Genomic DNA, 15,472 nt, shown 5'->3' with positions numbered 1-15,472 from the left:
TGGGGGGCTAATAGATTGAAAGTGAATGAGTATTATTATTTCAAGTTAAAAATAAGAATATTTATAAATTTTTTGAAATCATTGAAGTTTCTTAATGAGAAAGAAGGGTAAATATGCATCAGCAATGAGATAATTGTTTCTGAATTAAATTTTAAATATTAATAGTTTTCTAGATTGAGGTAACACTAATATATCTAATCAAATTATTAAATATAATTTGTAAGTTATGTTATTGATGAATGTTAATAGAAACTTTATTCTATATTAGTGATTTTGGTTTATAATATTTTTAGCAAGAGTATATATATTCCAAATATACAATAAATCCATAAAAAGAAACGATATAGGGAGAAAAAAGAGTTAAACTGTAGCTAAAAAGTTGTAAGAATATTGCAGAATGTATTTCTTTGTGAGCGTATCAACAAAGAATTGAACACTTTCTCAAGGAATAGAATTTGATCCCAGCAAGCCGCGTTCTTGGTGACTACGCCAGTGGCTTTCAGCGACGAGAATTTATTGTACGTAGGCCTTCGTACTTCGTATACGTATACATAGCGAGATAACGTCCGGCTTTCAGTCGTCTCTCGGTCATTGCAGCGAGTGCGCCAATGGCAGAAAGTATCCTCAACCTCAGCGCGCTCCATTATTGTATTCTACTCTTCTCTTCAGCGATCTTGATTACTACGTCTTACTCAAAATAGCTCTGTGAAAAACTTTCTTCACCCAAGATCTCTTCGACAGCGGCAGAATCTGGTATTATACTCTTTACGCCAAGTCATCTTTAGCATCCTCATAGTGATTGATGCCATCCTGTTCTCATCGCACGGATCGTACGAATCGAATCACGCGTTCACACGCCCGCTTATTACGTTTCTCTCTCTCCCTACTTTTCTTTATACTCCCTGCTTCTATTCCCTTTCTCTCCTGCACCAACACAGCGATAACTCACAAATCACATTTCTTAATTAATAAACTGAAAATACCGGCATAATCTCTCCACATCGTTTTTCCCACGAGTCGTCGACGGTTCCATGAGAATTCTTTCGTAGATCAGTCAAGGAAGAGATCCCAAATGATAAAGTGGCACGTGCATTGTGTCAATATAAGATTTTAATGCTTTTACAAGTTTGCAATTAATTCTTTTCGCTTAAGGTATACATATGTAGAATCTTATTATCATGCAGCCTCCAAGTAAGAAATGATACGTGTGTCGGTCGTGGTGCTAGAACAATTTTAGCGTTAACAAATCATTACGGTAGATTACTGTAGTAAACTGCTAGCGTAACCATGTATGCGTGCATGTGTGTGTGTGTGTGTAATGTGTACCGTAGCTGCGCTTCCGATAGTGAATGGATCAGCCATTAATTTTTTGCGTCTACCGTTAATAATAATCGTATGATCTAAGATTGCACTTATTATTTTTATTGAGATTGGCTGCATAGTTATACTTCGTACATTGACCCATTTAAATTTTTTTGTTTTGAAGAGATAACAGACGATTTTTTAATTGACGTTTCTTCTTTTGCGTTTCAACAGCCGAATACTTAGCATCGAGAATGGACCTTCAAAAAATACTCCTGGCATTGGTAGCATTAATCATCGGCTCGCTCTTCCTCAGGAAGGAATTCCGCAATTTGATCTATATTCTTTATAGAACACTGCCTAGGGATCTACTGTAAGTCTATCTCAAAATGAACCTCTTAATTTGTCTAGACTCTTTTGGACATAATTTTAATATTTCCACAAATCAGCATCCATCGGAAAATATCTCAAACATTTTGAGCATGATTTTGACAATGTAATAACAGTTTTAAGATATAACTGGTTGTTACAGTACGAAGTTCCGCGTCTCACTGGTTTTATGCAGTTAAATGATATAAGACGATTTATAAAGAACATAATTATCACATAGGATATCTTTGCTTGTCATTCCATTAAACAAATATGTTTGTTTTACATAATGCAATTAATTGGAGAATAATTCAATTTCAAATAATCGTAAAACTGTTTGAAGACTAATTATCTGCTATTTTTCTATTGATAATTAAATTTTTATCAACGCTTAGTGTAATTACTTATTGATTTATTAATGGTGTAACAGTGATTTTTTCAATCATGAGTGAGCCAAATAGATATTTTTATTAGTTAAAGTTTAAATATTCATTTAGCACGAATGTCGCCAAATTAAATGTTTGTATTAGAAACAACAACTTAAGATATTATTTTTTTGCGCTTACGTAGTGTAACATGTATAATATTGTATAACATCGACGCTGGCTTACATCGACGTCATTATAATTTCACGATTTTTTACAAATCGCTCCAAAGCATTAACTATTTAAATATTCTTTCAATGTTCATTTTTTGGAAAAAATTATATAGAAATGTAAATTGTTATTACCTTAACGTGATATAAAGATTTTTTGAATTTCTGACAAACTGTCGAATTATCATGAAAAGCAGGTTCTGGCATTAATATCGAAACTATTAACGTTTTACATTATAGCGCATTATCGTATGGTTATTATTCTTTTAAGTGTATTCTCGTTGCATTCAACAGACTTTTAACACGTACACACAATTCTATATCGAATAAATAAATGGCTCGAGTGCACATTAATACAACCCTAATGGTTTCATTATTACTGAAAAAATTTAATAAAGAAATGTCAAGAATCGCGTTTAGGCCTTGTTGAAAAGTAAATCAAGACTTTTAGAATTAATCTTTTTTAATGATTCAATTTGAATAAATGAATTTAACGTGTGCACATAACTATTATATTTACTCAATGACACGAGACGTTATTTAAAGCTTATGCGCGTGTTTTGGTAAACATCAATTGCACACTTGTTGCAATTGAGTCGAGCAATTTTAACTACATCGATTGATATATCATAACTTATACGCTTACGTAGCAGTTTTTAAGCATTAGATGGTTTTAAACGAGAATTCTTCACCGACCAGAATCTTCCACGAATATCAACAAGTTGCTGTCACGATAAGGATCGATTGAAATGAATGGTAGTCATTAGGCACTCCTGAATCGGCCGAGGAGTTGTTAAAAAGTTTCCTATCTTTTGATTTGACACACAAATGGCGCAAAGATTTTTATTTTATTTTCATTCGTTCAAATCATTTGATGCGGTTGAATCGTCTTTTAGAGTGACAAGCGCTTGTAACGCGGAGAATAATTTTTACTTATAATGTCAAATTAATTTAATAATACATTTTTTGCCCTCAGTGGAACTTACAGATTTCTGAAGGTCAATTTAATACTATGGTGGTGGGAGAAGCGAGAAATGACCGTAGCAAAAATATTTTCGAATCATGCTGCGAAACATCCGAAAGAAATAGCATATATATTCGAAGATAAAGAGTATTCGTATCAACAGGTGAATAAATGCTCTAGTTATATATTTATATCGATTAGTCTTAACGCATAATGAAAATACGCGAATATTCTGCTAAACGATTCAAGGGAGTTATACCAATTCTGTTTATTTCAATGGGTGCTCGACTTACTGTAATATTCCGGAAACTGCCCTCCTGGGACAATAGTGCTACACTGTACCAATAGTTACATATTGTTAACATGGAAAATGAATCTCGTAAAATGAATAAATGTAGCTAACGTTTATAATAATTATGATGCATTTTAGTTGGAGGAGTTTAGCAACCGAGTTGGACGTTATTTCCGCACACGACCGTATTCACGAGGTGATACCGTTGCGCTGTTTATGGAAAGTCGTCCCGAATATGTTGGTACTTGGTTAGGGCTCAGCAAAGCCGGTTTTGTTGCTGCGCTAGTCAATACGAATCTTCGCCATGAAAGCCTTATTCACAGTATTCGCACTGCTAATTGCAAAGCTTTAATATTTCACTCAGAGCTGAAAGATGGTAAGCCCCATATGCAATAATGAATTTCACAATAATCTTCTGTACTCGACGATAATATTAATATAATTATCCTTTTACAGCTGTACGTGACGTAAAAGAGAAAATCTCTGACGTAGAGCTTTATCAATGGTCCGAGGTAGACGATGCACCTTTACTGGAAGGTACTGTTGATCTTAATAAAGAAATGATGTCCGTTGGACCTGAGCCATTACTGGTAGATATGTCTCTGGGAAATCCACGCGATAAACTAATCTATATTTACACGTCGGGCACAACCGGACTTCCAAAAGCAGCAGTTATTAATAATTTACGGTAACTTTGTAAATAGCGTCACGTATACATGATTAATTCTTACATATGATTCACTTTTCTACCTGTTTTATACGTTTTCTCCTGTTTCATTGTTCAGAGAAGTTCTGATATGATATGTAGCTGTCATTCTCATTTTAGATACATGTTGCTGGTGCTTGGAGTTTATACCATGCTTGGCCTGAAAAAAACGGATAGACTTTACGATTCTTTGCCACTTTATCATAGTGCTGGTGGCGCGATTGGCGCAGGTCAAGCACTTTTGAAAGGGATTACAGTTGTACTGCGAAGACGTTTTAGCGCATCAAAGTTCTGGCCAGACTGCGTGCACTATCAATGCACCGTAAGCTTCTATTTCTTCTACATTTTATTCTTGCTACTTCGATCTATCATGAATTTTTACAAATGATAAATTATAATATTTCCAAAGAACCGTGTGAAAAAATACATTTGATACTATATTCTTATTATCTGTACTGTGTTCAAAAATGGATTTATGTGCGATAAACGGTGGAGATAAATACAATCTCTTTAAGAAAATTGAAGATGTTAATTGGCGATAATGGAACATACCGATTTGAATTTCAGGCAGCACAGTATATTGGTGAAATTTGTCGTTATCTCCTGGCAGTACCTCCAAGCTCATACGATACATCCCATAAAGTCCGCCTTATGTTCGGTAATGGACTACGACCACAAATTTGGAGGTCCTTTACCGAAAGATTCAAAATTGGAAAAATTGGTGAATTTTATGGTGCCACCGAGGGAAACTCCAATTTAAGTAATTTAAATATTATTTTACCAAATTTATATTCAATTGCATTTAGTATGATCTAAATAAGTAAACAGTTATATTTAAAATTGTAAATATTCTTTTATAGTAAATATTGATAATCGCATTGGAGCTGTGGGCTTCATGCCTAGATACGCTCGTAATTTCTATCCAGTTGCATTAATAAAAGTTGACAAGGAAACCGGAAAACCACTGAGAGGCGCGGATGGTCTTTGCATTCCCTGTGAACCAAGTGCGGTTATATTACTGTTCTTTGATCTTTTCTTAATTAATCGATACTTTTCTAATAATCTGTGTAATGATTTTCCTTTAAGATGAGCCAGGAGTATTCGTAGGGAAGATCAATCCAAAAAAGACGGTGAACGATTTTTGTGGTTATGCTGATAAAAAGTCTTCCGAAGCAAAAATTATTTACGATGTCTTTAAGAAAGGTGATCGTGTCTTCAATTCAGGTTGGTTAAAGCGATGAAACGTTTAAAATTAAAATTAAATTTCTTTATACTCATTTTAGAATGCTAATCGCGTCTAAACTAATTATATTTTTTGGCAGGTGATATTTTGGTAATGGATAAATTAGGATACTTTTATTTCAAGGATAGGACCGGTGATACTTTTAGGTGGCGAGGAGAAAATGTAGCTACTTCTGAAGTAGAGGCGGTCGTTAGTAATGCGATAAATCTAAAAGACGCTGTTGTATATGGTGTTGAGGTAAACAGTAAAAAATCATACATATCTCTAAGAAATAGGTTGGTAATCGTAAAATGTTTATGTGCTATAATAAAAAAAAAAAATTGTTAACTGCTTGGTTAGATTCCTGGAAGTGAAGGAAGAGCCGGAATGGTATCCATTTATGATCCTGATAACACATTAAATTTAAAACAGTTAGAAGCTGGTATAAAAAAATCTCTTCCAACTTACGCCAGGCCACTGTTTGTTCGCGTTTTATCGTCGTTACCTGTGACTGGTTCGTATAACACCCTGAATAATTTGCCAAATATTTTTATTAACTTCTCATATTATAGTACAAATTTGAAATTTATCATTAATTGTCTTAGGTACCTACAAATTAAAAAAGACTGATCTGCAAAAGGAAGGTTTTGACATTAGAACGGTAATTTTACGATTTATAATATTGTTTGTTACAAGCCTAATTGTTTTATATATATATTTATTTACATCGTAATTATTTTTTTATTATCCGTAGGTAAAAGATCCAATTTATTTCCTCGATAATAAGTCTGGAGAATATATTAAACTTACAGATGAGCTATTCCAAAACATATTGCAAGAAAAGGTTAGAATATAATGTCATAAAGTTAAGACTTTTCTATGTTGATATTATAAAGAACTAATGTCCAGTGAAAAGAGCCGTATGTTAATCGTCGTAATTTAGTATATCTTTATATAGTAGATGTAATATCAATGTTGTAGATACATTTTTAAAGATGTAAGTTTATATTAAGTGTTGAATGTGCGAATCAAATTTATCAATATTTTCTATGCCATGGTTTTTGTTATTTTTATTTAAAACTTCTTTATGTCAAAAAAGTAATGTTGTCTTTATGATTTCTTTTCAAAATTAACCAAAGACATAGCACGTTAAGTTTGTATATCTCAAAGTATATTGATTTAAAAAAAAATACTCAGTCGGAATATTGCATTTATTGCGGTTATGTTCAAGCGCTACGAGAGTTTGAATAGTTTTTTCTCATAAATTTAACAAGAAAGAACCGTGATAAACAATAAAGTTTTATGTAAAAAACAATCGATTGATTATGTCTAATATTGTGAATTTTTATAAGCTTGCAAATGGTAATAGCAGTAAAACATTAAAATGGTAACAAGCAGAATGAATATTAAATGTACAAGAAATTAATATGATAATAATATAATAAAAAAGAAATTAATTTATTATAAGGTGTTTAATATTGATTTTATTTTTTTTATATATTTCGGAGAGAATTTTGTCATAATAGTGGGATAAAATGATTCTTTTAGTATCCCTAATTACCATGAATATTGTTACTGTGTGTGCTTTTGAAATTAACTTTGATCAAGAGACACGGTAATGTTTCGATGGTTTGTATTTACCCGGCATTGAATTGTATAATCTGTTCAGCGCAGGCTTCACTAGAGCAGCGGTTCCCATTTCTTGTGTATTCTGCATTTTCTTATTCGAGCTGTCGGAACACACAACTTGATAGTCTACAGTACAATACGTTAATTATTATTTTAATAATAACAACGATTTATTAATATGTATGTACGCGTATTATTTAGCGTTTTGTGGTTTGTGATTTTCCACGAGTGGAAATAATTAAAGATAAAATGAGAACCACGGTATAACTGGTTCACTAGTGTCTCTCTACTATATGGCATCGCATTGAAATTCCCCTCGAACTTCGAACTAGTGTTGAGGCCGTTGAGGGGGACTCGGGTGTACAGTTGCTCAGCGAACGTCGAGACAGCAGCTGTCAGAATTACATAACATACAAGATCGACGAGTCTATAGAGAACGTACCAGTGATATGTATGTTTCCACCTTAGTTTAACACTTGTTGTTTCAACTTATTATATATGTATAGGTGTTCAATTACGGCAAAAACTGATTCACAAACAGCTTTAGCTACTTTACTTTAAGAGACTGTAATTACGCATTTACTAGAATAACTAATTCAAATCAAAATTATATTTATTAACTTTTTTTTTATTTCACTAGCATTTATATTACGTATGGTTATCATTATCGATTAGTATATACATAATTTCTTGTTTATGGACAAATGATACTTTATTGACTTTTTTAAATATTAGCAATTATAGTATAATTATATTAACAAATAATGTGTACAATATATTACACAAGTAATAAATTATTCGTGTTCCGCTCTAGAAAAGGATAAACAACTTTAGATTTGGCGCGGGATTTAAATTTTTTATACTGAGCACAGAAAATTCTCGATTCATTATATAATTATTTCACGATTTCGTATAACGGTAAATAAACATACATCGTAGCAAATATTATTTCACTAGGCACGTTGATATCTAATATTTGGTCTTAATAGATAACGAATTATGAAAGATAAGACTTATTCAGAAATCATTTGTGTACGAAGATTCCGGAAAAATGTATATACAATAATTAAAGTTATAAGAAAATTTTGGTTTACTTACAAGAAATTATATTTTCAAAATATATGTCTTCAATTAGTTGCGTAATGTGCGAAGAGAAATTTGAATTCGCCATAGACCGTGGCGGGACGTTTACCGACGTCTATGCCAAATGTCCAAAAGGTAAAATTCGCACAATGAAGCTTCTTTCGGTGGACCCTTCAAATTACGACGATGCTCCTCGAGAAGGGATAAGAAGAATTCTCGAACAAGTAAAGTGATTCGAGCAATAATAATATATTCCTACAAAGCTATGATGTCATTGCTGATATTTCTTATTATTTCAGGAAACGGGAATAAAAATGAATGGAGAGCTGGATACATCTATGATAGGATGGATTCGAATGGGTACAACAGTAGCAACCAATGCACTGTTAGAACGAAAAGGTGCCAAATTGGCACTGATTATTAACGAGGGATTTAAAGATCTCTTATTTATTGGCAATCAAGCGCGACCTAATATCTTTGATTTGGTTGGTATGCTTACAAAGCAAATAAATACATTTTGAAGCTCAATAATCTGTATACTCACAGGAGATAGCCGCACCCGAATTGCTGTACTCGAAAGTTGTAGAAGTTACTTGCAGAGTCGTTCCTGCATTAGCTAATAAATGTCAATTGACGGAAGAATGGAGAAGAGTAAGAGGATCCACCGGAGAAGAATTATTGATAATGAAAGAATTAGACGAGGAGAAATTGTTGAAAGATCTCGAGGAATTACTGAAATCCGGAATCGAAAGTTTAGCCGTCGTTCTGGCTCACAGTTACACGTGAGTTATTATATAACGTCATCTATTTTAATTTTGTTAAATCTCTGAAAAGTATAAACGCTCTTACACATTTATTAATTTCATGTAGATATGCCGAGCATGAGGTAAGAATTGGTGAAATGGCAAAAAAAGTTGGTTTCGCACAAATCTCCCTGTCGCACGAAGTTATGCCAATGACAAGAATTGTTCCAAGAGGATTTACAGCATGTGCCGATGCTTATTTAACACCACATATAAAAAAATATTTGAAGGCAAGTATAAATAACATTTAATTGTATATGAGGAGCTCGTTCGAATATCATGATTTCGTCCAATGTTCGCACAGGACTTCGCATCGGGCTTTAAAAATAATTTAAATGGAGTTAATGTTTTGTTTATGCAAAGCGATGGTGGATTAACGCCGATGAACTCGTAAGTAAATTATTGGATAAACTGGGTTTTTGAGAATCAGTTTATCTTGATGTGTTTCCATTTTCCTCTAAACAGATTTAACGGATCACGAGCTATCCTCTCTGGACCCGCGGGAGGCGTCGTTGGCTATGCAATGACAACCTATGCAAAGGAAACCGAATCACCAGTAATTGGTTTTGACATGGGTGGTACATCTACGGATGTCAGTCGCTATAATGGCAGCTACGAACACGTATTTGAAAGCACCACCGCAGGAATAACCATTCAGGCTGCCCAGGTGTCGTTAATATTTAATGTTTACGTCCATAACTATTATCTGAACTTTCTTTTTCTAAAACGAATGGTATTTCAGTTGGACATTAATACAGTAGCAGCTGGAGGTGGCTCCAAACTGTTCTTTAGATCGGGAATGTTTGAAGTTGGACCGGAAAGTGCTGGAGCTCATCCGGGACCAGCGTGTTACAAGAAGAATGGTCCCCTAGCAGTAACTGATGCTAATTTAGCCCTAGGTCGATTGTTGCCAGATTATTTTCCAAAGATCTTTGGGCCAAACGAAAATGAACCACTGGATACTCAAAGGACCATGGATGCTTTCCAAGAACTGACAAACGAGGTATAAGGGCCACTCTCGAGAAAGCATGTTAAACTTCAGTTATATATTCTTATTTTCTTCTGATCAATCGTTGCAACGTATTTTAGATCAATCAGTTTCTTATTAAAGAAGGTCTAGCTACTGCAGAAAGTATGTCAATCGCAGATGTTGCCATGGGATTTATTAAAGTGGCCAATGAAGCAATGTGTCGTCCAATTAGAGCGTTGACCCAGGTTTTTTTGTTTAATTTTGCATACGTTATATTTCTGCGTTAAAGCGAGGTCTTCTCGTAATTGCAATTGTTCTGTAATGCTTAATATAGGGAAAAGGCCAGGACACATCCAAACATGTTTTGGCGTGTTTCGGTGGTGCCGGAGGCCAACACGCTTGTGCCATTGCTCGTTCTTTAGGAATGTCTACTGTTTTTATTCATAAATATGCAGGAATTTTATCGGCCTATGGCATGGCCTTGGCTGATGTAGTTCAGGACGTACAGGAGCCTAGTGCCGAGATCTATCAAAACGGTATTCGAATGGAATATTTCAATGCTCTTATGAAAATAATAACTAACTCTTTTTTAAATTTTATATTATTTTGTGACTAAATACTTTAGAATCATTTGCGAGGTTGGACGCCCGACTGGATGCTTTGAAAACGAAAGTAAAAGCTAAATTATCCGAACAAGGCTTTGAAAGCTCACGAATACACACTGAAGCATTTTTGCATTTGAGATATCAGGGAACTGACTGTGCCTTGATGTGCACTGCAAAAAAACCTCTTAATTCGTCCGAATGTCCCAGACATGGTGATTTTCTTGCAACGTTTTGCGAAAGGTGAATAAAACTTTACATATTACATATTAATCTTTTCGCTAAACTTCATATTATGATCAATCGTGTATTTTATAGGTATGAAACAGAATTTGGTTTTACAATGGCAGATCGAAAAATTTTCGTGGATGATGTCAGAGTTCGTGGTGTAGGAAAATCAAGAATCTTGGAAGATCCAATTCTACCATCATCTACCGAGCCTCCAAAAGTGGAAAAAGTAATCTATTGCATGATTTAAATAGGCAGATGATTATTAAATTTTTAAAGATCGTAACAAATTATTATTTGTCTAGGTAACAAAGGTATACTTTGAGGGAGGATATCAAGACACAAATGTATATCAATCCCACTCGTTATTGCCTGGTCACATTATTTCTGGACCAGCTATTGTTATGGATAGTCTAAGTACAGTTCTCATTGAACCAGATTGTACGGCAAATATCACAGCCAGGGGCGACATAAAGATCACGATTGGTCAAGGGATTAGGACGAATATTACAGCTGAATTAGATACAATTCAGCTTAGTATTTTTTCACATCGATTTATGAGCATCGCTGAACAAATGGGCAGGTTGTAACATTGATTTTCTCTAATGCTAGATATATCTACAGTGTATTTGCATGTAAAGGCATAATTCTATCATTGTAAGACACTCATCTCTTTAATTTACATATACTTGTAGAATTTTGCAAAGGACATCGATATCAACAAATATAAAGGAACGTTTAGATTTTTCTTGCGCCGTTTTCGGGCCTGATGGAGGACTAGTGTCAAACGCTCCTCACATTCCAGTACATTTAGGAGCAATGCAGGAAACAGTTCAGTATCAAATGAAAGCGTTCAAGGGTAAATTTAATCCGGGTGACGTGATTCTCGCTAATCATCCAGCAGCTGGCGGGTCTCACTTACCAGACTTGACTGTAATCACACCTGTATTTCACCAGTACGATTACAGAGCATTCAATATGTTATGTAATAGTCGGATAAATGAAATTTAGACCAATATTGTTTTAACAGAGACATTCCAAAGCCTGTATTCTTTGTGGCTAGTAGAGGTCATCATGCTGATATTGGAGGAATTACACCAGGATCTATGCCTCCGCATTCGACAACATTATTGCAGGTTTCTCTTCACACTGTTTACCACAAGAATTTTGTTTACCGAAATTCAAGCACATATATTGAATTAAAAAATAATATCCATTTTTGCGTAGGAGGGAGCTACATTCAAAAGTTTTCTATTGGTGCACAAGGGTGTATTTCGAGAGAAAGAGCTGACGGAAGAACTAATGGCACCTGGAAAATTGCCAGGCTGCTCGGGGACTCGAAATCTCTCTGACAATTTAAGCGATTTGAAAGCTCAAATTGCAGCAAATCGCAAAGTAAATAAATATTTATTTCTGCACATTTTTAATTAAAAATTCCCATTGTAATGGAATCGCATTGTAGGGGTCGCAATTGGTGAACGAATTAATCGACGTATATGGATTGCACGTGGTTCAAGCGTACATGGCCCATATTCAAAATAATGCAGAGCTTGCAGTTAGAGAAATGCTGAAATCTGTAGGACAAAAGGCCGTGGAGCAAACGGGTAGTAACAAAATTAGTTCGATAGACTATATGGACGACGGAAGTCCTATTAAATTGCTCTTGGATATCGACATCGAGAAAGGAGAGGCTATTTGCGATTTTACGTAAGTTTCTTTCTTTCTATAAGAGAGCGCTTAACGCTTGCCGAAGTTAAAGGTGGCACTGCTTCTTAGATATTTTAATATAATATAAGATTAATATATATCGCAGGGGTACTGGCTGCGAAGTTTGGGGAAATTGCAATGCACCTCGTGCAGTTACCTTATCAGCACTGATTTACTGTTTAAGATGCATTGTTGGTCGAGACGTCCCACTGAATCAGGTAATTAAAATTAATTAAAAGTATGGCAGGACTTTTAAGAAGGCTTTACATATTTATAGGGCTGCTTGAAACCGGTTAAAGTTATCATTCCTAAAGGATCTTTATTATTCCCTTCTGAGGAAGCTGCTGTAGTTGGTGGAAATGTCTTAACGTCACAGCGCGTCGTTGATGTTATTCTGCAAGCTTTCGGTGTTTGTGCATCATCTCAAGGCTGTATGAATAATATTACTCTGGGTACCAATGAATGGGGCTATTACGAGACCGTTGCCGGGGGTAGTGGCGCTGTAAGCTATCCTTATTAATTAAGACTTTACATTTATTCTCTTTACCTATATAATAATTAGATTAACACTATTAAATTTGTTATATTTCGTATAAAATCATTACTTCAAAATAGCCTTTAATCAGGTTAACGTCTATAAATATATTAAAATGTTTTTTGGAATAAGTTCATAATAAGTTATAATTAAAGCTGCACTAATCCACAGAGCTCTTTAAGTGCGAAGGTTAAAGTTTTTATTTCCTTCAGGGACCCACTTGGAATGGTAGGGATGGCGTACACACGCACATGACTAATACGAGAATAACAGACCCTGAAATTGTTGAATTGAGATATCCTATAATTGTAAATAAATTCTCGCTCCGTCCTAATAGTGGAGGTGATGGTGCTCAGCGAGGTGGAAATGGTGTGATACGTGAATTGATGTTTAGGTAAGCTTGGGAAGAAAACAAGGAAATCATTGTAATTCTCTTTTACAAATTTATGTAAATTATCCGAGATATTTCTAACGTTCAGAGCTGGTTTGACACTTTCGGTTTTAACTGAAAGAAGAGTTCACAGTCCCCCAGGAATGAAAGGGGGATTGGTCGGATCACGAGGAAGAAATATTTTAAGAAGAGCCGATGGGCGGCTGATAAATTTGGGACCAAAAGCAGCCGTACCGGTCAATCCCGGGGTAACTATCATGATGTATTTTTTAAACTTGAATAACCTTTTTAATTATTCATCGTTAAATATACTAAACATACATTGTTTGATAAATATGATAATCATTTAAATCTTATATTTCTATGAATGTAGTCTTTGTATAGCAATGAATTCAGAGGAGCTCAGAAAGTATAATTCAATGACAAAGATAGTTAATATCATCATTTTCAAACAAGTGAACTACATTATGACAGAAAAGAACTGCTGGATATGACATCTGCTTCTACTATTATTTATATCATTCAAAAACTCCAATCATTCCACTAATTTGCAGTTTCTACTTTGCAGTTTAATTGATTTTGCGTATTTAATCGTTTTATTCTTTCTTCTATGGTCAGGGTTCCGTTCTTTTAACTTGCTTTTTAGATTTCTTGGAGCGTAACATTCTGCATTTGAAGTATTTTCACTAAAAAGGACCGTCAAGCAACGACAATTATACATACAAGTGCAGCATTCTATCGTATTTATGAGCTTTAGAGTTTTCATCCTCTTCCAATCGCCAAACCCTTTTTCATCTCTTTCAATTTTTTCATTTAAGCAAATGTTAAAATATAGTATTACAGTTATTATACGTGTACTGAATTGTTATATGCATAATGCCAATACATTTTTATATTCTACGAGCTTATTATCTTTTACATTAGACTTTAGAGGTGCCCATTTGTGGAGAATAAAAGTAAAAGAATAATTTTTTTTACAAGTCCTTTACCACACCTTTGTTCGTATCGATGTTAAACGAGTTAAAGAGAGAAGGAAAAAAGTAACTAGATAGAGAGTTCCATACCCCCTTTGCTCCGAAACCAGAACTTGGGCCACTTTATCTTATGTACTTACTAAATAAAAACATTATTATATGTGTCGTTTAATGTTAGAACAGTAGTAGTAGATTTAGAGAAAGTCACAAGGAATTAATTTCATTTAATCATCCTGAATACAACCCATTTCTACGATCACTAATTTATTTTGGAAATGAATTGAATTGGTCTTATTGAAGTATAAATTTTGACGAGAGGCAGCGGGGAGGTAATTCACGTATAGCATATAATAATTTGTATATTTTGTTTTGCAAAATAATACTTTTTATTTAACCAATTTAAGATAAAGAGAGAGGATAATTATAAATTTAACAATCAATTATATTTTTTTAAATCTTTGATAAAAGAGTATTTTTTTGTCTTTCTAATTAAAACTAATTCAGTAATATGTTTCGCAGGATATGTTTATTTTAGAAACTCCAGGAGGTGGTGGTTATGGATTACCAGGATCAAAAGCTTTAACTTCCAACAAAATTTCACGTGCCTTTCTAGAAAAGGGAAGTGTATACGAATACAGAAAAGCTCAGGAATCAGTTTGATATGTAATTATTATAATAAAGATAATCTGCAAAGAAATTAACAAACATTTATTTTTAATTGATTCGAATATACCAAGAAACTATAGAATATATAGGTACATAGTAAATGCTTTAAAGTGTAAAAATATTCAAGACGTTCAAAAAATACTCATTTCTGTAAGTTTTTATGCTATAGATATTATCAATCAATAAACGAATGCTTATCAGAAGCACGTGTATTTGAATTAGAAACGTATATTTTTTTTGACTTACGTTACGTATGGGGCACTTGACATCAGGCAAATTAATTGAAGTAATTTACGATAGCAGTATCTTATATGGCTAAAAAAGTGGCTTATTCTACAGAAAATGCGCACTATTTAAATAGTGGCAACTTTTGTTAATTTTTAAACAGTCTGCATCGTAGGTCTGCCATGTGTTTTTCCATTAATGAAGGACAC

The 15,472-nt window shown here is 34.0% G+C and overlaps 2 protein-coding genes across 3 annotated transcripts; both read left to right on the top strand.

Moving 5' to 3' along the window:
* Positions 1-594: 594 nt before the first annotated feature.
* LOC136785573 (long-chain fatty acid transport protein 4-like) lies at positions 595-6,911 on the top strand. Its single transcript, XM_066746683.1, has 13 exons — positions 595-753; positions 1,537-1,675; positions 3,243-3,393; positions 3,661-3,898; positions 3,979-4,210; positions 4,349-4,550; positions 4,796-4,988; positions 5,089-5,232; positions 5,315-5,452; positions 5,551-5,708; positions 5,811-5,964; positions 6,056-6,111; positions 6,205-6,911. Exons 2-13 carry the CDS (start codon positions 1,557-1,559, stop codon positions 6,304-6,306), a joined length of 1,887 nt encoding a protein of 628 aa, XP_066602780.1. The 5' UTR covers positions 595-753; positions 1,537-1,556; the 3' UTR covers positions 6,307-6,911.
* A 458-nt stretch (positions 6,912-7,369) lies between these two features.
* Positions 7,370-15,075, top strand: LOC136784049 (5-oxoprolinase). 2 transcript variants are annotated; one of them, XM_066744520.1, is made up of 22 exons: positions 7,370-7,530; positions 8,215-8,386; positions 8,462-8,647; positions 8,709-8,944; positions 9,033-9,195; positions 9,270-9,355; positions 9,431-9,632; positions 9,708-9,968; positions 10,055-10,180; positions 10,270-10,471; positions 10,561-10,780; positions 10,856-10,994; positions 11,071-11,348; positions 11,461-11,721; positions 11,796-11,901; positions 11,993-12,160; positions 12,228-12,472; positions 12,579-12,690; positions 12,750-12,974; positions 13,220-13,401; positions 13,487-13,646; positions 14,892-15,075. In XM_066744520.1, exons 2-22 carry the CDS (start codon positions 8,222-8,224, stop codon positions 15,030-15,032), a joined length of 3,864 nt encoding a protein of 1,287 aa, XP_066600617.1. In that variant the 5' UTR covers positions 7,370-7,530; positions 8,215-8,221; the 3' UTR covers positions 15,033-15,075. The 2 variants fall into 2 exon arrangements, with proteins under 2 accessions (XP_066600617.1, XP_066600624.1); XM_066744527.1 differs by lacking the exon at positions 7,370-7,530 and adding an exon at positions 7,628-7,646.
* The last annotated feature ends 397 nt before the right edge of the window (positions 15,076-15,472 follow it).

This window comes from Prorops nasuta, unplaced genomic scaffold, assembly GCF_024137725.1.
Source record: "Prorops nasuta isolate Cenicafe-Biocafe unplaced genomic scaffold, Cenicafe_Pnas_1.2 PNAS00003, whole genome shotgun sequence".
Classification (NCBI taxonomy): domain Eukaryota; kingdom Metazoa; phylum Arthropoda; class Insecta; order Hymenoptera; family Bethylidae; genus Prorops; species Prorops nasuta.
The sequence above is the reverse complement of the archived record's forward strand: the minus strand, read 5'-3'. Positions and strand labels throughout refer to the sequence as shown.